At 44.8% G+C, this 24226-nt stretch overlaps 1 protein-coding gene across 8 annotated transcripts in view; it reads left to right on the plus strand.

Moving 5' to 3' along the window:
- Positions 1–21254, plus strand: part of LOC129824187 (E3 ubiquitin-protein ligase mib1) — an 83494-nt gene extending 62240 nt beyond the window's left edge. For 4 of the 8 annotated variants that reach the window (XM_055883625.1, XM_055883627.1, XM_055883630.1 and 1 more), the window contains 10 exons: positions 9261–9393; positions 10138–10224; positions 10776–10934; positions 12083–12264; positions 12427–12616; positions 12931–13009; positions 13176–13319; positions 14700–14780; positions 15338–15438; positions 18781–21254. In XM_055883625.1, the coding sequence (XP_055739600.1) occupies positions 9261–9393; positions 10138–10224; positions 10776–10934; positions 12083–12264; positions 12427–12616; positions 12931–13009; positions 13176–13319; positions 14700–14780; positions 15338–15438; positions 18781–18921 (1297 nt within the window). In that variant the 3' untranslated portion in view covers positions 18922–21254. The remainder of the gene's footprint in view (positions 1–9260; positions 9394–10137; positions 10225–10775; positions 10935–12082; positions 12265–12426; positions 12617–12930; positions 13010–13175; positions 13320–14699; positions 14781–15337; positions 15439–18780) is intronic. The other 4 variants (XM_055883626.1, XM_055883631.1, XM_055883632.1 and 1 more) reach the window with 4 other exon arrangements.
- The last annotated feature ends 2972 nt before the right edge of the window (positions 21255–24226 follow it).

Genomic DNA, 24226 nt, shown 5'->3' on the forward strand with positions numbered 1-24226 from the left:
GTGCATTGAGTATTATGGCGTGACGTGCATTGAGTATTATGGCGTGACGTGCATTGAGTATTATGGCGTGACGTGCATTGAGTATTATGGCGTGACGTGCATTGAGTATTATGGCGTGACGTGTGAGTATTATGGCGTGACGTGTGAGTATTATGGCGTGACGTGTGAGTTATGGCGTGACGTGTGAGTATTATGGCGTGACGTGTGAGTATTATGGCGTGACGTGTGAGTATTATGGCGTGACGTGTATTGAGTATTATGGCGTGACGTGTATTGAGTATTATGGCGTGACGTGTATTGAGTATTATGGCGTGACGTGTATTGAGTATTATGGCGTGACGTGTATTGAGTATTATGGCGTGACGTGTATTGAGTATTATGGCGTGACGTGTATTGAGTATTATGGCGTGACGTGTATTGAGTATTATGGCGTGACGTGTATTGAGTATTATGGCGTGACGTGTGAGTATTATGGCGTGACGTGTGAGTATTATGGCGCGACGTGTGAGTATTATGGCGCGACGTGTGAGTATTATGGCGCGACGTGTATTGAGTATTATGGCGCGACGTGTATTGTGAGTATTATGGCGCGACGTGTATTGTGAGTATTATGGCGCGACGTGTATTGAGTATTATGGCGCGACGTGTATTGAGTATTATGGCGCGACGTGTATTGAGTATTATGGCGTGACGTGTATTGAGTATTATGGCGTGACGTGTATTGAGTATTATGGCGTGACGTGTATTGAGTATTATGGCGTGACGTGTGAGTATTATGGCGTGACGTGTGAGTATTATGGCGTGACGTGTGAGTATTATGGCGCGACGTGTGAGTATTATGGCGCGACGTGTATTGAGTATTATGGCGCGACGTGTATTGTGAGTATTATGGCGCGACGTGTATTGTGAGTATTATGGCGCGACGTGTATTGTGAGTATTATGGCGCGACGTGTATTGTGAGTATTATGGCGCGACGTGTATTGAGAGTATTATGGCGCGACGTGTATTGAGAGTATTATGGCGCGACGTGTATTGAGAGTATTATGGCGCGACGTGTATCGTGAGTATTATGGCGCGACGTGTATCGTGAGTATTATGGCGCGACGTGTATCGTGAGTATTATGGCGCGACGTGTATCGTGAGTATTATGGCGCGACGTGTATCGTGAGTATAATGGCGCGACGTGTATCGTGAGTATTATGGCGCGACGTGTATCGTGAGTATTATGGCGCGACGTGTATTGAGTATTATGGCGCGACGTGTATTGAGTATTATGGCGCGACGTGTATTGAGTATTATGGCGCGACGTGTATTGAGTATTATGGCGCGACGTGTGAGTATTATGGCGCGACGTGTGAGTATTATGGCGTGACGTGTGAGTATTATGGCGCGACGTGTGAGTATTATGGCGCGACGTGTATTGTGAGTATTATGGCGCGACGTGTATTGTGAGTATTATGGCGCGACGTGTATTGTGAGTATTATGGCGCGACGTGTATTGTGAGTATTATGGCGCGACGTGTATTGAGAGTATTATGGCGCGACGTGTATTGAGAGTATTATGGCGCGACGTGTATCGTGAGTATTATGGCGCGACGTGTATCGTGAGTATTATGGCGCGACGTGTATCGTGAGTATTATGGCGCGACGTGTGTCGTGAGTATTATGGCGCGACGTGTGTCGTGAGTATTATGGCGCGACGTGTGTCGTGAGTATTATGGCGCGACGTGTATCGTGAGTATTATGGCGTGACGTGTATCGTGAGTATTATGGCGTGACGTGTGTTATGAGTATTATGGCAGGGGGTGTATTGTGGCAGGACGTGTAGTGTGAGTATTATGGCAGGGGGTGTATTGTGGCAGGACGTGTAGTGTGAGTATTATGGCATGACGTGTATTGAGTATTATGGCGTGACGTGTATTGAGTATTATGGCGTGACGTGTATTGAGTATTATGGCGTGACGTGTATTGAGTATTATGGCGTGACGTGTATTGAGTATTATGGCGTGACGTGTATTGAGTATTATGGCGTGACGTGTATTGAGTATTATGGCGTGACGTGTATTGAGTATTATGGCGTGACGTGTATTGAGTATTATGGCGTGACGTGTATTGAGTATTATGGCATGACGTGTATTGAGTATTATGGCGTGACGTGTATTGAGTATTATGGCGTGATGTGTATTGAGTATTATGGCGTGACGTGTATTATGGCAGGATGTAGATTGAGTATTATGGCAGGATGTAGATTGAGTATTATGGCAGGACGTAGATTATGAGTATTATGACATGTATTATGGCTGGTGCAGAGATGAGTGAGGCTTTTTTAAGGTGCTGAAGGGAATGAAGTGCAAGGGGCAGAGGAGCATTGTGGGGAAATAATTGGGTCATATAGAACCAATGGGACATTAATGTGCCATTCAGGTCCCCCTCACTGTCTACCTCTGTCTTCTTAAATTGCTATGAATCAGAATGTTCCACAATGCCAAGTGATTTAAGGATACATTTTTTTAAACGAAGCATTATCATTGCCTACTTCAGAGATGGACAAATCCACATCTGGGTCGGTTGCTTTAAAAAATGCACCAGTCATTTTTTACATTTTTTATTGGTCACCACAAAATTCATTATATTGCTTAGCAATTCAAGCCATTCCAAAACATAGAAATGCACAAGTCAATTAACTTTCTTCCCATCCCGTTTTATGCAAATAAATAGTGGTTAACATAAGCACACACACGCAGGGCCTACGACAGGTAGACAGCGAAGGTCACTTTGCAGGAAGAATTATTCCAGCCACGCCAGCCTAATCAAAGGCTTTTCTATGGAGCTGGAGCCTGGTTCCTCTGTGATGTGCTGCTTTGGCCTGCACTGGTTTATTTAGCCTTTCAGTCTACATTGAGAGAGACTAGAGGGTGGAGTCCATCTCAACGGTGGGACTGGGTCATTGGGCATCCATCCCCCTTTTGATAGCCAAGACCAACCTGTGGGGCTCTATTTACTTATTTAGGCTACATCATATATTTACATCTTCTAGCCTAGCTCTCACTGAAGACTGTCACTCCCCAGACTCACACCGGCTAGAGGATGGTAGCCTGAATGCCAGTCTGTTTCAATTTGTTTAGCATGAAATTCCTTAAGGAGTTGGCAGTAGATAGGTTTCCATCTAGCCATATTTATGCAATGAAATACCTGCGTGATGAAAACAGCGCATTATCTGTTAACTTTCCAAAATATTGACAACACCAAATATATTAAGGCTGGATTTTTTTGTTATTTGTCAGCGAAACATATTATGGAACACACTGTTCTTATTTAGCTCTGTCCTATTAGTTATTTTCTCCCTCACCTCCTGTTGCATTGTTGGTACCAGGTACTGACTACCACACAGCTAGCTGTCAGCTAGGACAGGGTAGCAGAATGGCCCTGTTGACCATTCCCACCCACCCCTGCACACACACACCCTCGCTATACAGGCTCCTAGTCAATGACAAATTGCAGCCCAAGACAACAGGCCCCGATAGAGTGCTCCTGAGGGACTTCTGAGATCTCCCGCAGCATGACCCAGTTCCATCACACCTTCACTTCTGCTCTCTCTTCCTCCGTCTCTTTCTCTATCCCTCTCTCTCTCCCCATCTGTATTTGTCCCTTTCTCCCTCTATCCATCTCTCTCTCTCCCTCCCCTGTTCTCCTTTCTCCGCGGTGCCCTTCTGCATTGAGGCACTTTCTCTCTTGCTGCCTGCAAGCTTTAACACAGATCCTAACAAAAGGAGCTTGCCTTTTTATTTCTCCAGCTCGAGTCTCCATCATCCTTTAACACTTGGCCTCTCTCCCTCCCTCCCTCCCTCCACATGCTCCAGAATCTTTCTCCAAGCCTCCTTGGTGTTAACGCCCTGGCCAAGTCTATATGCCCTGCTACTACTAGAGGTTCACAGCCTACATATCAGTACATACAAAGAATATATATGTCTAATACATAGTACAGTGCAAATTACAATACAAGATTATACAGTGCATTCGGAAAGTATTCAGACCCCATGAGTTTTTCAACATTTTGTTACGTTACAGTCTTATTCTAAAATGTATTAAAACCTGTCTATTTTAGGTTCCAAAGTTGACAGTGCATGTCAGAGCAAAATCATGAGGTCGAAGGAATTGTACGTACAGCTCAGAGACAGGATTGTGTCGAGGCACAGATCTTGGGAAGCGTACCAAAACATGTTTGCAGCATTGAAGGTCCCCAAGAACACAGCGGCTTCCATCATTCTTAAATGGGAGAAGTTTGGAAACACCAAGACTTCATGGAGCTGGCTGCCCGGCATAACTGAGCAATCAGGGGAGAACTTGATGGTCATTCTGGCAGAACTCCAGAATTCCTCTGAAGATGGGAGAACCTTCCTGAAGTACAACCATCTCTGCAGCACTCCACCAATAAGGCCTTTATGGTAGAGTGGCCAGATGGAAGACACTCCCCAGTAAAAAGGCACATGACAGCCCGCTTGGAGTTTGCCAAAAGGCACCTAAAGACTCTCTGAACATGAGAAACAATATTCTCTGGTCTGATGAAACCTAGACTGAACTATTTGGCCTGAATGCCAAGCATCACATCTGGAGGAAACCTGGCACCATCCCTACGGTGAAGCATGGTGGTGGCAGCAGCAAACTGTGGGTATGTTTTTTAGCGGCGGATCGAGGGAAAGATGAACAGAGCAAAGTACAGAGATCCTTGATGTAAACCTGCTCCAGAGCGTTCAGGACTTCAGACTGTGGCGAAGGTTCACCTTCCAACAGGACAACGACCCTGAGCACACAGCCAAGACAACACAGGAGTGGCTTCAGGACAGGTCTCTGAATGTCCTTGTGGCCCAGTCAAGCTCGAAAATCTCTGGAGAGACCTGAAAATAGCTGTTCAGCGGCGCTCCCCATCCAACCTGAAACTCCCCAAATACATGTGTGATAAGCTTGTAGCGTCATACCCAAGATGACTCGAGGCTGTAAAACTGCCAAAAGTGCTTCAACAAAGTACTGGGTAAATGGTCTGAATACTTACGTAAATGTTGTATTTTTAAAAATATATACATTTGCAAAAATGTCAAACTTTATCTGTTTTTTGAAACAGGATTTAATGCTGGCTTGAGTTACCTGGGGTGGATAAGTTACATGTAGTCATCGCTCTATTTAATTCTGTGCATTGATGTGAAGAAGGCAGACCAACGCCCTATCATGGACAGACCTCTTCCCATTTAGCAACCATTTGAGTCTGTTTTGACCATGAAAGCTTGCTATCTAGGGTCACACCCAGCAGTTTAGTCTCCTTATCTTGCTCAATGCTAACATTTAGTAATAGATCTAAACGAGGTTGAGCGAGTGATTTGCCCCAAAAATTATGCTTTTAGTTTGAGATATTTAGTATGTTATTTCTTCATCCATCCTCCCCTTTAAAAAAAAAAAATCTTGTCTCTTCGGCAAATAGCTAACTGCATTGCAGCAATGCCAGCCAGGCAGCGTGGCAGGTGCATTAATATTAATGTCTGCCCATTTCACCCAGCGTGGCAGGGAGCCTGTCAATCTATTCAGCCTCATAGAGCTGGAAAGAGAGAGTACCTATCTTTGCCATGATAGCTAATGTAAAAGTCCTCGATGGCGCTGTCCATGCAGTGTGCAAGTGCGACTTCTATCCATCTCTATGGTCAAGCTTCTTCTTTACTGGAGAGACTCTCCTTTCTGTCTCTCTCCACCCCAACCAGCACTAATTGATCAGTGCAGCACAGTGCCGCAGTACCACCTAGCAAACACCAGAGACCACCAGTCTGCTGCCAGGCCCCTAGTCACTTTGGTGGGGGACCTGGAACTGGGGAGGCAAGGTGGGCTGTCATTGGTTAAATTGTCTGTTGAGGAGATTTTTCGACCAATCCTAAGAGGGGAGAACTAAGGTTAGTGCTATTAGGAATCCTTGGGATGTCCCTACCCTAAACCCTAAGCTTAACCCTTATCCTTACTGTAACCTTAAGCTTACCTTAATCCTTAACTCTTAATCCTTAAATCTTTAATCTAAGTAACATAAAAAAAATGGCCATCAAAATCTGTTAATTTAAGCCAGTGATGTTTTTTTTTTTTGTTACTCTGGCTGCGTCTCAATCCACCCCATCTGCCTCTGTCGGCCTTCCGCATCATGCGTTGAAAGGTGGCCGAGCTACAGCGGTGTTTGTGAGACCATGAGACATTATGAAAATCTGTCTTTTCACGAAAACGTCTGTAGGTCTGACTGACTCTTGAAGACTATGTTCATTTGCTTTTTCTGTTCCATTTTTACATGCGCATTTGCGGAACACAACCTAAAATATGTGTTCCAACAATGAGTTTTGGAATAATTGCGTCATTTTCCGGTTGTCACTAGTTTTCACAGACACAAAGTCAAAATAGGCTATTTTGCAGTGAGGCCCTTTATCTGCTTCCCCAGAGTCAGTTGGGGTAGAGTCAGTTGGGGTAGTTTTGTGAGCCAATGCTAGCTAGCTTTAGCGCAATGACTGAAAGTCTATGGGTATCTGCTAATTTTAAGTTTGACAAAACAATGTATAGTGTAGAGAATCATTGTCCTGTCTAAACCGCTGTGAAATATCTTTTCAATAACCAAAAATATTTTATTTTAAGTTGTTTGAAGCAGGTATACAAGACTGAAAGTAAAAGAAGCACAAACAAAATTTGATGGGGAGCATAGAAATAGTGCACATAGAACAAGATCTACCACTTTTGACTTGCTTTCAATGAGAATGACAGATCTATCTATTTCTATGTGAATTTTGTTGGGTCGCCCAAAAGGTTACATATTGCATCGTTAACCATTTTACCTTTCATCTTCAATTGGGTAGGGACATCCCAAGGATACCAGATAGCAAGGACCAGAGAACACAAGCTTTTGCATGGGATGGTTGCCTGTGGGTCTCATAAACTCTTGTAGTCGGGGAGAGTGCAATTCAGAAAGGTTGACTCTCAATGTCACGCTGTAGAGAGTTCTTGGGATGACAACATTATCTTCTCTCTCAACTCAAGTGTTTTAGTCCTGTAGAATAGAGAAGAAGAATACAGCTGTCAAATATTTATTCGTTTATACAGTTTAAATATTCTTGAGGGAAATTTCTTTAAAGTGTCCCACGTGATCATTATCTTATATCTTACGAACTACTGCACTATTTCGCAGTGACACGTCTTGACTGTTTAGAAAATTGGTAGCAGTAGAGCTGCGGCTGGTTGGCAACACGTTTAAGCCACGCTCTCCTGCATTAAGCATTTTAAGATGGCTGCAAGCAATGCAGGTGTGCTTAAGACAGACGCTGTGCGGAGACAGAGAGAGAGAGACTGGGGATCAGGGTATTCTGCAGCACTGCAGTAATAGAGCAGCCAGCTCTGCTCTGTACAGATATATACTGAACTTCTGCTGCAGCTTGGAGGGTTACTATGCTGATGCTATTTATTACTCTAAAGAGAGAGAGAGAGTGTGGGTTTAGCAGAATCCACCCTACAGCTAACCGGTACTCCAGAGAGCTCCGAGTCCCAAAGCCTACTCTACTCCCAGCGTGTGCCTGTGTCTCTACTTTCTTTCTTGCTCTATTGTTCTTTTTGTTTCACTACTACATGTGTATAAGGACCTAATATCTACCTAGCAACTACTGCGCTCCCTCTTCCTTCCTCCGCTGGTTCTCTAGCCTTGTTCTATGCCTTGCCAGAACTTTTCAGCCGTGTCAAAACCCTTCTGTACTTGGCTGTTGTTTTTTGTGTTTTTTTGTCGCAGTTTCAAAGATGCAACTTACGCCGTTGTGGGAAGTTTCCCAACAAAGTCAGTAGATATAGCCAGGTTTTGTCTTTGACTATTGGCCTGGTTGACTGTATTAGGGAGGTTACGAAATTGCCTCACTGCATGCAGTGTGTGATGGGATGAGAGCTACTGGGCTGGTCACTTCTAGCCCAGGCTGCTTATGCTGGGCTGGGCAGGGCAAGAGGGGATGGAGAGATGGATAGAGAGATAATTGGATGTGTGTTGGCTAGCTGAGGTTTGATGGAAGACCCAGTCTGCTCAGCAGGGGGTTTGTCGCATGCCTGTCTCTGTCCTTCTACCGCTCCGCCTCTCTCCCACGTTCAAATAGGGTCTGCCCATATAGGCCAGTTTTCCATTGTAATGTTGCTCTCTCCAGTCCAATGTTCTATCCCGTTTCTGTTTTGGTGTGGCGTCATTGCATAGTTGGCTCTCTTTTCCAAGTGCTCTGCAGATTGTCAATAGGCCTTATTCCAGTCCAGACACACTACTACTTTCCTTCGTGTCTTGTCGTTTCCCCATGCAGCAGCCATCTCTCTATAAGGCATGTAACCTCCAAATGACCTTCAAACAGGAGCATAACCACTCGCTGCTGCCTCGCAACGCACCCCTCTTAAACAACCCTGTTTAAACATTATATTCTTACCCCCCCCCCCCCCCCATAAGGAGAACTGACTGAAAGCAGCTAACTGTGGTTAATGACCAGTTTGCCTCTCAATAACGGGGGCTTTTGTGCTGCTTCACCAGGGAAAGACTTTCTCTCTTCTTTCAACTGGGTTTGACTTGAGGATGTGGGTTTCTCAAATTCCGTCAGGCACTTGTACAGTACTCCACAAAGGTTAGCCTAAATAGAAGCTGTGGTTGTGCCAATAGCCAAGCCCATCGTTAGCATTCTAGTAGTTTCCATGTAAGAATGAATCCACTGTTGAAAAAAATCGAACGTGTGTGTGTGTGTGTGTGTGTGTGTGTGTGTGTGTGTGTGTGTGTGTGTGTGTGTGTGTGTGTGTGTGTAAAAAAATAAATAATAATAATGTTTTTTTTGGTGCACTGTATGTTTCGGCACCTTTCTCTGTAGTGTGTGTTGGTCCTCAGTGGAGTGATGCCTTTCAAGCGGCGTATTGGACTTTGATATATAGAATAGAATCTTTTGATACGTTGAGGAATGTTCATATCATATCATATTTCCAAAATGTATCCTGGCCACGTGACTGGACCATCACTGTCCTATCCCATAGGGCCGGTAGGAATCTAGTCAAAGGCAGTGCACCATTTGGGACTCATCCCTAGTCATTCAGCACTGATCAATCGATTGCGCCCCCATGACCTTCCTTCCTTCCTTCCTAGGATTCTGTTGTCATGCACCAAACCATCATCTTCCTGCTCATCCCTCTCTCTCCCTCCCTCTCGGTTTCACTCTCTCTCTCTCTCTCTCTCTCTCTCTCGTTGCAGTGCCATGCGTGTGTTGCTGTCCAAGCTGCCGCGGCCCTGGATCGTAGACGAGAAGAAGGACGATGGTTACACCGCCCTGCATCTGGCCGCACTCAACAACCACGTAGAGGTGGCCGAGCTGCTTGTTCACCAGGTAGGACACACACTAACACCCCACTGCATTTCAAACAGTCTGGAATAGCCAAATTAATTCTGGGCTTGTAAAATTATACCTAGCCCAAATATAAGCCTTCCACAACCATAAGAGCATCATTTTTTAACATTTTATCAAAATATTTGAACCTGCTTTTTTCAATAGCCACTGATCTGGCTATGAAAATGCCCTTTTGGTTACAAATTTAACCAGAGCCATGTACAATGCACATCCCCACTAAGAATGACCAACTTCTTGTAGCAGGCGTTATAGAAAATGTCTCAAACAATCCCTGAAGCACAAGCCCACGTGCTAGTGAGTAACCAGCTAATCTTTATATGTAAAGTCTAGCCAACTTGGATCAATCTGCTTGCTAACAAGGTAGAACAGTTGAACTGTTATGAACACACCCTTCTGTCCATCTCCATCTGTTTGAACAACATGCTAGCCTGTCCACTTTTAGATGTTGAAATCAAGTCGCCTACATGGATAAGAAGACGCTTGCTTCTCAGAATGAGAACTAGTCGCCAATTCCTTTTATATCAATGTCTGTGAATTCAATATATTGCTCAGCCCTAGCTTAAACCATGCAGTCATGCACCAATCTACTGTAGTATACATTAGGAGGTACACCGCAGAACCAGTGTGTGCATGTTATACTGGGGAGTTTATACAGGAATATTTGAATGATAGCCCCCCCCCCCCCCCCCCCCTCTGTGTGTTCCCTCTGTTTCCTCCTTTCAGGGCAGTGCCAGCCTGGACATCCAGAATGTAAACCAACAGACGGCCCTGCACCTGGCTGTGGAGAGACAGCACACACAGATCGTCAGGGTCAGTCTCTCCTCACTCACTCACTCCCTCCCTCTTTTCTACTTTCCTTACTCCCTCGCTACTCTCCTTACTCCCTCGCTCCTCTCCTCACTCCCTCTCTCCTACCACTAATTGAAGATGCTATCTGTAGTTATCTCACTATCTGTCCCCCTGACGGTGCACTAAAGGCTGTTGAGAACATCAAAGACAGTAACCCACGTTTAATTTAAAATGGAGGATCTCCTGCAGTAGAATTAGCCCGCTAGGTCCAAGCTGACGTAGTGCCAAAGAAAGGAGAAAGCTTTCTGAGGGAACGTGAGAGGGGAGTAATGTGGCTCCTGTCTGGGTAAAGCTGTTACATCGCCATCTTGTGGAGTGGTTGGGAAGTGCAGCTTCAGACTGGCACAGCAGGACCACAGTCATGTGCTTGGACGTCTTACTACGATATGATGCTATACTCATTTGGATGATGATCGTTTTGAAAAATTGGTACTGAACTGTTATACAAATAAATGCACATTATAAATTAGCACCATGTTCATTTGGAACGCTCTGTGTCTGTCTGTCTCCAGCTACTGGTGCGAGCGGAAGCCAAGCTGGACGTGCAGGACAAGGATGGGGACACTCCTCTCCACGAGGCACTGCGTCACCACACGCTGTCCCAGCTCCGCCAGCTGCAGGACATGCAGGACGTCAGCAAGGTGGAGCCCTGGGAACCATCCAAAAACACGGTACGGGATTAAGCATTTATTTAATTATTTCAAGTCTAAGACGTCGGGGGGGGGGTGGTGCTAAGCTAACATATGGAGTTGTTTTAAGATTGCCAAACAATGGATCATTTAGCTATTTGATTTGGAATTTTAGGACCCCTTTTGAGTAAAACATTCATAAATGGCAAAAAGGACCGTCCAAAAATAAATCATAAGAAACAAGGTTTTGAAGTGTCTGTCCTAAATCTAGCAGATATTTATTTGTAAACTCATGAAATATGTATATTTATTTAATACATATTTAATGCCTTTTTTGGGTAAACAACCTTCATACCGTCATTCGTTTTTTTAAACCGGTACCGGTTACCTGAAGATGAGTCCCGTAACACTTGTGGAGTCGTAGAGCAAAACGGAGAACACCATCGCGTTCGTGGGAGTCTCCCCTTTCCATAGAGCGGTTCATTATAGGTTGTAGGCCAAACCATTCGGACGCTACAGACGTTTAAGTGAGATGATTGATTTCGGGATGTCTCATGGTCTGACAGAGACAACGCTCTAGCTCTGCCGCCTTTCACCGCAGATGCGGAAGTGCGACACTGGCGGATGCGGTGGATTGAGACACAACCAAAGCAACAAAAAAAACATATCTAGCTTAAACTGACGGATTTTGACTCACTGGCGCGTCAATGGACTCTATCTAGGTGGGTTAAACAAGAAAGTCCCATTGAGAGATATACATAAGGGGGCCTGCTTCATTGTGATTTCAAGCACCGTTTCGGCTCATTACTATGCCGAGACAGCTCCTCACTCGGATGGCTGGGCCATTTCAAAGCCCCCGTCTCCCAAGTCATTTATCCTCAACATGTCTGACTCTTTCTAACCAGTGGCTTACATCTGTACTGATGGAGCCATTAGGGTGGCTAATTCAACTGTCATCTTGTAATGTGATGCTATGGGAGAGGGACCCAGCCTCAACCTGTACAGCCCTACACGCTAGTTCACACATTCTAATTAGACATGGTCTGCTCTGCTCTCCTCTCCTCTGTCTGGTGGAGCTGGGAGGGGGGGTAAGTCGGAGATGGAATGGGACAAAGACCGTGAATGGGTGAAAGAATAAGGGAGACAGAAAAAGACAGCGTTACTGACTCCTGTGTGTTGGTCCTCCACAGCTGATCATGGGCCTGGGCACTCAGGGAGCAGAGAAGAAGAGTGCAGCATCCATCGCCTGCTTCCTGGCGGCTAACGGAGCAGACCTGACCATCCGCAACAAGAAGGGCCAGTCCCCTCTGGACCTCTGCCCCGACCCTAGCCTCTGTAAGGCCCTGGCCAAGTGCCACAAGGAGAAATCCAGGTAAGTAACCCTAGCTCCTTTACCCAGCTCCCAGCCCAGACCTTATAACCCACACTATAACACGGTTGTCGCGCTTCAAGTAGTTGTCTCCCCTATCGTCCATTGTATCCGGTCTCCTCTTTCTCACAAATGCCCTCTTCTCTCCCCGTGTCTCCCCTCCAGTGGCCAGGTGGGCTCTCGCAGCCCGTCTCTGAACAGTAACGGTGAGACCCTGGAGGAGTGTATGGTGTGTTCTGACATGAAGAGAGACACCCTGTTCGGACCGTGCGGACACATCGCCACCTGCTCTCTCTGCTCCCCCCGCGTCAAGAAGTGTCTCATCTGCAAGGACCAGGTCCAGTCCAGAACCAAGGTACTGTTGCACACCCACCCAGCCTCAATAAAGTGATCATGTCTGTATTGGAACATTTTAGGGCGCTATTCTGTCTTAGGATCTACTTTTTTGCTCCAAGTCTCCCATTGATGTCCCTGAATGATTTAGGCTAACTATTGATGCGCTTCGGTTAGTATCAAGCTGTATAAGTTACTAATGAGAGAATCAATTGATAGATGTTTTCAATCTGTTTGGGGGGTGGGGGGGTAAAGACATCCTCTAATCAGAGGTACGACTTTTTCTTTTTCCTTTCATTGACATCAGATGTTTGTTTGTTTGTTGTCTCCGTACAGATTGAGGAGTGTGTCGTGTGTTCCGACAAGAAGGCTGCCGTGCTCTTCGAGCCCTGCGGTCACATGTGCGCTTGTGAGAGTAAGTACATTAAGTGAACCAGCCTAGTTTGCGTCCGGTGTGCCCTGTGGAACGGGGCCCCGTCTCGCTGCAGGAACGGACCGATTTTATCCCGAGTCTTTCGCCCTTTCCAGCGGGCCTAACTGACCTGTGACTCTGTCCGTGTTTGTTCCCTCCCTCGCTGCAGACTGTGCCAGCCTCATGAAGAAGTGCGTACAGTGCCGGGCTGTTGTGGAACGCCGCACGCCCTTCGTCCTGTGTTGTGGAGGGAAAGGTATGGAGGATGATGCAGCTGATGATGATGATGATGATGAGGATGATGAGGACCTTAGTGAGTGAATCTTCCACACGTTCCCTTTTAATTCCCTTTTTATCCTCCTTCCTTTCTTGTCATGACTCACCGTCCCTTCATTTACCCCCCCCCACGATGAACATGTTCTGTTGCTGTTGGCTTTGGTTTTCTGATTTACAGCCGTCTTGCTCACTCATTATTCAAACGTTGGCGTTGTCATTGTTTTGTGTGTTTTAGTCGAGTGTGTTATTTTCCCAGACTAGGACACCACCTCCCTAGTTGAGGTCATTTAATGCGTCATCTATGATCGTCAACTTAATCAGACTAGAACTGGCTGACCAATTTTTATGGAATGTGTTTCATCATAACATGTAATTCAATCACGTCAGTTTTATAAAATTTAGCAGCATGCACTCATGTGATTAACAGAAATTGGCCTCCATAACTGGCTATTCATTCTCCCTTAACTGGCCCCTAGAAGTATATTTCTCAAACTGCTTCCAATATCGCCATCAGTCCATTTCTCCATCCAAATCAATCTGTTAGCTAAGCAGTGACGGTACAATGTTGGTCATTTTTTTAATGTGTGTATTTTGGGTTACGTTCACCATCCCCTAGTGTTGTCTTTAAGTTGCACACGGTTTTCGATCACATTATTGTCCCTCCTTTATGACTGCACCTCACACGCAGTTCCCTTTATTTTGTTGTCCTTATTATTTTATGTTGATTTAAAGGGGAAACTGTTGTAAGTTCACTGATTTTTATATTGATCTGCTGAAGATTCGCTTGTCGAAAGATCTTTCTGTGTGTTGCCACAAACTCACATACCGCACAGACACACACACACACACCGATCTCTTCAAATACAAAGTACATCGTCTATCACACACAGATGCGCACATGCACATTCCCGTATGTCCCTTGACATGTGAAGAGGGATGCCAACCTAGACGAGTCTCTCCTAGCCTTAGTGTTAGTTAGTGTTTAATGGGGAGCACTAAAGAGTTGTCAGGTTACCTGCTGGGTACTGCTGACACAAACAGCTTTTTTTCCTGGTCCTAATAACACTATTTAGTGTGTTTTTTGTTTTTCGACTTGGACGGAAGCGGTTGCAGCCAGCTGCCTTACTCGATCTAGCGAAGAGCCCCCCCCCACCCCCCCCCCAACACCTAACATCTATTTCTGATTAATAACCTAATTTTCCTTGCCCTATCTCTCTCTCTCTCTCTCTCTCTCTCTCTCTCTCTCTCTCTCTCTCTCTCTCTCTCTCTCTCTCTCTCTCCTCTCTCTCCTCTCTCTCCTCTCTCTCCTCTCTCTCTCGAGGCCTTTTAATAGAGAGTAGACTGCTCCTCCTCAGGCCTTGTCTTGTGGAGTTGTATCTGGGGCTCCTGCTATAACACTGTGACTGGTTATTCTCAGCAGGTAGCTCTAACTCAGCTCTAATGGCAGGGGGGTCGCAGCAGGATCTGCTCCAGCCCAACAATCTGGCGCTAAGTTGGTGTAAGTATCTCATCCTCTGCCCTGGTTCAAAAAAAAACTCTGCTGTCTGCCCTGCCTGGCCTAGGCCCTGCTGCCTAAACCCCCTTTTCCTTCGCCCACCGCTCCACACCACACACAGAATCGCACACACGCACGATTACACTGATTTCCACCATTCAGTCAGGTTGTTCCCTCAAGCACGTGGCCTCGGACCATTTTCGGCCAAACATGGTCTGGGGAAGTGCATGTGTCGAACTCTGAAATCCCTGCTTGTTAAAAAAGGCCTGGATTCAAGTTTAGAACTCTTACCAGAATGTCCCACATAGACAGGGCTGTATGATTGCTTGATTGGTTTGGCCTTTAGAGCAGCATGTCAATAAAAGGAAGGTTTGCGTTGACATTGCCACCAACAGAATAAAAGACATCTCCCCTTCTCTCTCTCTCAATCTCTCCCGCTTGCGGTCTCTCTAGGCTGCATTGAAACGGCTCGGGGGCCACTAGTTTGAGAGCCTGCATATGTTGGTTGTTGGTTACTTTCTCAACTTTGTGTGCGTTCTATCCTTGTTTCCCTCCTACAGCCAGCGGTAATATCCCGGCCATGCAGAGAGACAAAGACAACACCAATGTCAACGCTGACGTTCAGAAGCTGCAGCAGCAACTGCAGGACATCAAGGAGCAGGTAAGCGTGGTGGTATGTACGAAAGACAACACGGGGATATCTACTGAAGACCTCATTAAACGCCATGCATCATTTGAGTTTATATACTTGGTTCAGATTTGGTTTCATTGTAATAACAAATGTTAAACAGTCCACTTTGTGTGTATGCTAGGCACATCCAATAATCATTCACTTACAATGCCTTCAGGACATATCCACACCCTTGAACTTATTCCACGTTCTGTTGTTACAGCCTGGATTTACTTTGGATTTAATTGAGTTTTTGTGTCACTGGCCTACACACAATACCCCATAATGTCAAAGGGGAAGTATGTTTATTTTTTATTTTTATTATTACAAATGAAATGCTGAAATGTCTTGAGTCTAAGTATTCTCAACCTCTTTGTTATGGCAAGCCTAAATAAGTGCAGAAGTAAAAATGTGCTTTACATGTCACATATTAGGTTGCATAGACTCACTCTGTGTGCAATAATAGTGTTTAACATGATTTTTTTTAATGACTGCCTCATCTCTGTACCCCACACATACAATTATCTGTAAGGTCCCTCAGTTGCGCAATGAATTTCAAACAAAGATTCAACCACAAATACCAGGGAGGTTTTCCAATTCCTCGCAAAGAAAGGCACCTATTGGTAGATGGTACTTTTAAAAATAAAAATACATTTAATATCCCTTTGAGCATGGTGAAGTTATTAATTACTCTTTGGATTGTGTATCAATACACCAGTCCCTACAAAGATACAGGCATCCTTCCTAACTCAGTTGCCGGAGAGGAAGGAAACCACTCAGGCATTTCAACGTGAGGCCAATGGTGACTTTAAAACAGTTTAATGGCTTTGTTGGGAGAGAACTGAGAATTGATCAACAACATTGTAGTTACTCCACAGTACTAACCTAAATGACATAGTGAAAAGATGGATGCCTGTACATAATGAAATTATCCAAAACATGCATCCTGTTTGCAGTAAGGCACTAAAGTACAACTGCAAAAATACAACTTCATTTCGTAAATATACTCAGCAAAAAAACAAACGTCCTCTCGCTGTCAACTGCGTTTATTTTCAGCAAACTTAACATGTGCAAATATTTGTATGAACATAACAAGATTCAACAACTGACACATAAACTGAATAAGTTCCACAGACATGTGACTAACAGAAATGGAGTAATGTGTCCCTGAACAAAGGGGGGGTCAAAATCAAAAGTAGCAGTCAGTATCTGGTGTGGCCACCAGCTGCAGTAAGTACTGCAGTGCATCTCCTCCTCATGGACTGCAGCATATTTGCCAGTTCTTGCTGTGAGATGTTACCCCACTCTTCCACCAAGGCACCTGCAAGTTCCCAGACATTTCTGGGGGGAATGGCCCTAGCCCTCACCCTCCGATCCAACAGGCCCCAGATGTGCTCAATAGGATTGAGATCCGGGCTCTTCGCTGGCCATGGCAGAACACTGACATTCCTGTCTTGCAGGAAACCACGCACAGAACGAGCAGTATGGCTGGTGGCATTGTCATGCTGGAGGGTCATGTCAGGATGAGCCTGCAGGAAGGGTACCACATGAGGGAGGAGGATGTCTTCCCTGCAACGCATAGCGTTGCGATTGCCTGCGATGACAACAAGCTCAGTCCGATGATGCTGTGACACACTGCCCCAGACCATGACGGACCCTCCACCTCCAAGTCGATCCCGTTCCAGACTACAGGCCTCGGTGTAACGCTCATTCCTTCGACGATAAACGCGAATCCAACCATCACCCCTGGTGAGACAAAACCGCGACTCGTCAGTGAAGAGCACTTTTTGCCAGTCCTGTCTGGTCCAGTGACGGTGGGTTTGTGCCCATAGGCAACGTTGTTGCCGGTGACGTCTGGTGAGGACCTGCCTTACAACAGGCCTACAAGCCCTCAGTCCAGCCTTTCTCAGCCTATTGCTGACAGTCTGAGCACTGATGGAGGGATTGTGCGTTCCTGTTGTAACTCTGGCAGTTGTTGCCATCCTGTACCTGTCCCGCAGGTGTGATGTTCGGATATACCGATCCTGTGCAGGTGTTACACGTGGTCTGCCACTGCGAGGACGATCAGCTGTCTCCCTGTAGCACTGTCTTAGGCGTCTCACAGTACGGACATTGCAATTTATTGCCCATGCCACATCTGCAGTCTTCATGCCTCCTTGCAGCATGCCTAAGGCACGTTCACACAGATGAGCAGAGACCCTGGGCATCTTTCTTTTGGTGTTTTTCAGAGTCAGTAGAAAGGTTTCTTTAGTGTCCTAAGTTTTCATAACTGTGACCTTAATTACTTACCATCTAAGCTGTTAGTGTCTTAACGACCATTCCACAGGTGCATGTTCATTAATTGTTTATGGTTCATTGAACAAGCATGGGAAATAGTTTTTAAACCCTTTACAAAGAAGATCTGTGAAGTTATTTGGATTTTTACGAATTATCTTTGAAAGACAGTGTCCTGAAAAGGGGACGTTTCTTTTTTTGCTGAGTTTACAAGCGTTTGGTGCAAATCCAACACATCACTGAGTACCACTCTTCATGTTTTCAAGCATGGTGGTGGCTGCATCATGTTATGGGTATGCTTGTCATGGGTCAAGGGCTAGGGGTTTTTGTTTGGGGGTGGTGACTGAGTAGAGCTAAGCACAGTAAAAATCCCAGAGAAAAACCTGGTTCAGTCTGCTTTCCAATAGACACTGGGACACACATTCACCCTTCAGCAGGACACTAACCTAATACACAAGGCCAAATATACACTGGAGTTACTTACCAAGGTCTGCGTGGCCTAGTTACGGTTTTGACTTAAATCGGTTTGAAAATCTATGGCACGAAATGAAAATGGCTGTCAAGCTATGCTCAACCAACCAACTTGACAGAGCTTGAAGAAGAAAAAAAAATAATGTGCAAATATTGTGCAATCCAGGTGTGCAAAGCTCTTAGACTTAACCAGAAATACTCACAGCTGTAATCGCTGCCAAAGGTGATTCTAACATGTATTGACTCAGGTGTGAATACTTGTGTAAATTAGATTTCCGTTTTGTTTCACTGAATTTGCAAAAATGTCTGAACATGTTTTCACTTTGTCGTTATTGGGTATTGTGTGTCGATGGGTGAGAAATGTTGAATTCAGGCTGTAACACAACAAAATGTGGAAGTCAAGGGTTATGAATACTTTCTGACGGCACAGTAGCGTGTGGATATTAAACACCTTTTCCTTGCCCTTAGACATGGCTTTATACTCTCTTGGCATCTGTAGCCATGTCTTACAGCAACCATTTTCCAAATACAGTATGTTTATATCAGAACTGGGATGAGTACTAAGTGTTACTGTGCGTATCTCTCCAGACCATGTGTCCGGTGTGCCTGGACCGGCTGAAGAACATGATCTTCATGTGTGGCCACGGCACCTGCCAGCTGTGTGGCGACCGCATGAGCGAGTGCCCCATCTGCCGCAAGGCCATCGAGAGACGCATCCTCCTCTACTAGAGCCCCAGGCTTCAGTCTCGGCCTACTATACCCCCCCCCCCCCCCCCCCATCAACAACCAACCACACCAGCTGCTGCTCTCTCATCTATCTGAACTTCACTGCTCTCCCCTTTGTGTCTGCTAGCCCTGCCCAGCGTAGGACGTCTTACAACCAGAAAAACAAAACATAGACCTTAGCGTTACAATTGTGGCTTCTTTTTAAAAATGGAAACCTTGTTACAAAAAAAAAAGCTGACATTGTCTTAAGAGAACCTTGGTGTTGCATCTCAGTTAAAAGCCTGTAGCAGACTAGTCTCTTGATCCCCTTGTGTCAGGAAAAAGTGCTTTGCTCCTCAGAATGCCCTTTCACCTTGCTTTCTATCTCTCTCTTACCATTTCTGTTATCATGATATCTGTGGTGGGGTCCTTGGCACGCAGCCCTGTTGTGTTGGACTCTTGGCCTTGGGAAATGTACACGCCCGGAAGACACGTCAACTCTTCTTCTGTTGGACTGCCTCAAGCAAAATCTAAAGCCCGTTTATCATTGATTCTACAAAAATTCTTCTCTCTCTCTCTCGGGAGAGAAACTCGTCCTCTTACAATGATATCTGTGGTGGGGTCCTTGGCACGCAGCCCTGTCATGTTGGACTCTTGGCCTTGCGAAATGGCCTGGAAGACTGCCTCTGATGCTAAATCTAAAGCCCATTTATCATTGGTTCTATTGGAATTGTGTTTCTTATGCAAGCCTATTCATAATGGAAGCTACTGACTGGGATATTCCGTTCTTTTGGAGTTTACTCAACATTAATCAATGATAATTACAGTATGATGGCATGTTTGTAAAGATGCAATGTCCGTTTTTAAAAAGTTCAGCCGGTCTCCTGCGACACGTGCTAATTTGAGGTAGGGTTATTGTTGTGACATGCTCCTCCACGGCGTGTTTAAGACCAATCAACAAGGACAGGTTTGCACTAGTTAGCATGCTCTCTAGGTAGAAAAACTTCTGATTGAACGTAAAGCAAAAGTGCTGTTCTTTCTGTCATGACTTTGGAGGTCCACCTCCACCTTAACTCTGCTAACGTAGTGAGACGGCGGTCGTCTAATCGCCAGGTAAACACCTCATCAGCTGTACCTTGTTTACCACCCTCTCTCTCTCTGTGGAGAAATGCAGGCAGGCAGCACATGTTTAGTATCGCATCCCCTTTGGGCTGCAGCGGTTAAATACTGTACTCCCAGTGGAGATGCAAGTCAAGACACGTCTCATTCAGCCGACTTCCTTCTCTAAGTGAATAGTGTCCGTCATGTACTCGCTGGATGGATGCATTCGCACATTATTGAGCCTTTGTATAACGGTATGTCAACACGTATGTCACAAGTTGCTGTGGAGCTGTTCCGAGACTATAGGTGGTATTGTCTCTGTTATTCACCCATCCTATGATTCTTATAAGCACCGCTAATAACCATTGATTATTCCTGTGCCATTGCTTCCAAAAATGATGTACCTGTTAAAGACGTTGTTTGGGGATAAGGTGCTCTTTACTCTGTATTTTATTTAAATGTATTTTCTTTAAAAAATAAATATATAATAATGTATTGAGCTAGTGTACAATCTAATGGAAAGCCAAAACGATAATATAGAGTAAATTATTTTGTATTGCTGCCCATAAATAGGATTTAGATGTAGCTTCTCCCACACCCACACATCCTGCTTCAATATCAATGTTGAAATTGGTCTTTTATTTTGATAGACTTCCAGCAACAACAAAAATTATCAAAGTATTATTTTATATCTTGTTTTGTCTCTGCAAGTCTTAACATGTTCAGAGTCAATAGTAAGATTGATTGATAAGGAAAGGGATATATTTTTGTCCGGTTCTTCATGTATCCTTCTACCAGTGTTTTTTTTTGGCTAAGAAGAACATGGTTCCCCTGGCAAAGTTGACACTAATACAGCACATCCCTCTCTGGAGGGAAAAGCAGTTCACTTCTGTATAAGGTGACCAGCTCCCTCGTAAATGGGTTTGCCAGTGCAAACGAGCTAATATAGTTTTTATTGCGTTCACTGATCACGTTAACATTTTAAAAGCTTGAAGCACTAATATTGCTTTATCGTAGTATTGTCTTGATGCAGTTGTTATAAAGGCCTATTTTGTACCTTACTTTCCATACTTATATCTGTTCAGATTTAAAAAGGTTTCAGTTGTATTCTCTTTCCTTTTTTTGGCATGAATGTTTGATGTATGCAGTACAACATGTATCATGAAAGCTGGTCACTGTATTGCTTAAAAGTGCTTTAAAAAACAAACGTATAGCTGAAATAAAGTTAATAATTTACCTTGGGACATCTAACCACAGGTACTTTTTTTTTCTCTTTTTTTCTTGTGAATGTAAATTGACTGAAGGACGACAGTGCCAACTTGTTTATTTATACATGTTTGATGGACAATGAATTAGCATGTTGCCTTCCCCTGCTGTGTAGGCTGGCGTCGCACTGTCTTTGTGTCTGACAAATGTACACACATTTAGAGGCATTTGGCTGAACGCATCAATGTACAAAACAGTAATTGACTAAACAAAATTGAAGGGTTGCAAACTAAGGTAAATCAGCAGACACTAGGGATGGTTCTTTGATCTCCCTCACTAGCTTGTATGGCTCCCTGGGTGACCCCCCCCCCCCCAAAAAATAAATCTAAAAAAATAATCACCATTCTGCACTAACTCATTTTTATTCAGACATTTTGAACAACCCAAAAAAATAATCATAACATTTAAAACCATATAAAAAATATATACAAAAATAAGTAAAGACAAATTGAAACACATTGGGGTATATAAATAAAAATTGAAAAAGAGAATTGAATTATTAGTATTACGCTATTGCTAACAAACAAAAACTACATTTCACAAATCCTATATTACACAAATGGAATAACACACTTGTAAAGAAGAGAACCTGATTATTGCACTTCAAACAAGAAACCCACAAACGAAATTGCATTAGTACTGTACAGAGTTAGAGGTGCGCTATTTGATAGATTCCCCCGCTCCCCCTACCTCATGCTTCCAGTGGGGAGACTTGAGGTCAACCTACCCCCGTCCCCCTCCCCATCTCGTACTTCTGAGTGGGAGACCTTCCCAGGCAGTGGCCTGCCTAGCTCACAAAGTAGAATCAGGGCGCCCGCTCCGACAAGGTTAATTGGCCCACAGTCCCACACGGTGACATGACCATTAATGATCATTAACGTGATGTGTAAAATGAGCGATAGAAAACCCATCGCGTAAATGTCACCATTTGGAATATTAAAAAAAAAAAAAAAAAATCATAATAATTGTACGGGTGTCCCATGCCGCCCTGGGCGGCTGCCCATGACGCCTATACCTAAATCCACTGCTGGGGGGAGGGGGGTCAAAGACAGTCAGTGTCCTGGTGTGACTGTCGTTTCCATCCCTCTTGCCCGGGCTGGACTAATGGGCTCCTGTCACTCAAACCCAGCAGGGGTTAACTGACAAACTGACTGCCTGGTGGGGGAATAACGACCCCCGACCCCTCATGACCCAGTCAGCAAACAGCCCTTCCCTCCCCATGCAGCACAGCCATTCTCCCCAATCCTCAGGCCAGGGAAGATAGTGCTGTCTCCAGCACCCCGACGGGGTGGCAGTGCTGCAGTCAGTCAGTCAGGGTGATGGATGATTGAATGGACGACTGGGCCTGGCTGGGTCTGAGCCATGATTGGAGTCCACCAGCAGACTGCCTGCCTTGCCTATCTGCTGCTGATCACACACCCACGGCTCAGGACAAGGACCAGGCCCTCTAGGGCTTGCCACATAACATACTGTGTAACACAACAGAAACAGCAAAGCTATGTTTTAAAGGGATCATTCATCCAGCTGTTCACCCAACTGTCTCCCCTTAACCTCACAGTGGTCTTTTTTTACCCAGCACACAGATGGTAAGTGGTGTCTTTTCCATCCGATGGTCTATATTTACAGTGCATTAGGAATCTAATTCAGACCCCTTCACCTTTTCCACATTGTGTTATTCTAAAATAGATTTTTTTAAATGTCCCTCATCAATCAACACACTACCCCATAATGACAAAGCGAAAACAGGTTTTTCAAAAATGTTCTAAATGTATTACAAATAAACAGAAATACCTTATTTCCTTATACCACTGCTGGCTTGCTTCTGAAGCTAAGCAGGGTTGGTCCTGGTCAGTCCCTGGATGGGAGACCAGATGCTGCTGGAAGTGGTGTTGGAGGGCCAGTAGGAGGCACTCTTTCCTCTGGTCTAAGAAATATCCCAATGCCCCAGGGCAGTGATTGGGGACACTGCCTTGTGTAGGGTGCCGTCTTTCGGATGGGACGTTAAACGGGTGTCCTGACTCTCTGAGGTCATTTAATATCCCATGGCACTTATCGTAAGAGTAGAGGTGTTAACCCCGGTGTCCTGGCTAAATTCCCAATCTGGCCCTCAAACCATCATGGTCACCTAATAATCCCCAGTTTACAATTGGCTCATTCATCCCCCTCCTCTCCCCTGTAACTATTCCCCAGGTCGTTGCTGCAAATGAGAACGTGTTCTCAGTCAACTTACCTGGTAAAATAACGGTAAAATAAAAAATAAAATAAATTTCCGTAATTATTCAGACACTTTGCTATGATCTTGAAATTGAGCTCCAGTGCATCCTGTTTCCATTGATCATCCTTGATGTTTCTACAATTTGATTGGAGTCCACCTGTGGTAAATTAAATTTATTGGACATGATTTGGAAAGGCACACCTGTCTAGAAAGGTCCCACAGTTGACAGTGCATGTCAGAGCAAAAACCAAGCCGTGAGGTTGAAGGAATGTCTGTAGAGCTCCGAGACAGGGTTGTGTCGAGGCACAGCTCTGGAGAAGGGTACAAAAAGTGTCTGCAGCATTGAAGGTCCCCAAGAACACAGTGGCCTCCATCATTCTTAAATGGAAGAAGTTTGGAATCACCAAGACTCTTCATGGAGCTGGCTGCCCGGACTAACTGAGCAAAGTACTGAGTAAAGGGTCTGAATAATTGTGATATTTTTGCAAAAAAATACAGATTAAATGTCTATAAACCTGTTTTGCTTTGTCATTATGGGGTATTGTGTGTAGATTCATGGGGGGGGGGGGGCAATTTAATCCATTTTAGAATAAGGATGTAACGTAACAAAATGTAGAAAAAGTCAAGGGGTCAGAATAATTTCTGTTATGATTTTAGTTGTCCTTGACGTCCTTTGATTTGTTTATTTTTTTTTGTTTTTTTGCCGTGTTCGCTGTCTTCTGTCTTTTTTCTGTCTTTAATTTTTTC

This window comes from Salvelinus fontinalis, chromosome 26 (genome assembly GCF_029448725.1).
Source record: "Salvelinus fontinalis isolate EN_2023a chromosome 26, ASM2944872v1, whole genome shotgun sequence".
Classification (NCBI taxonomy): domain Eukaryota; kingdom Metazoa; phylum Chordata; class Actinopteri; order Salmoniformes; family Salmonidae; genus Salvelinus; species Salvelinus fontinalis.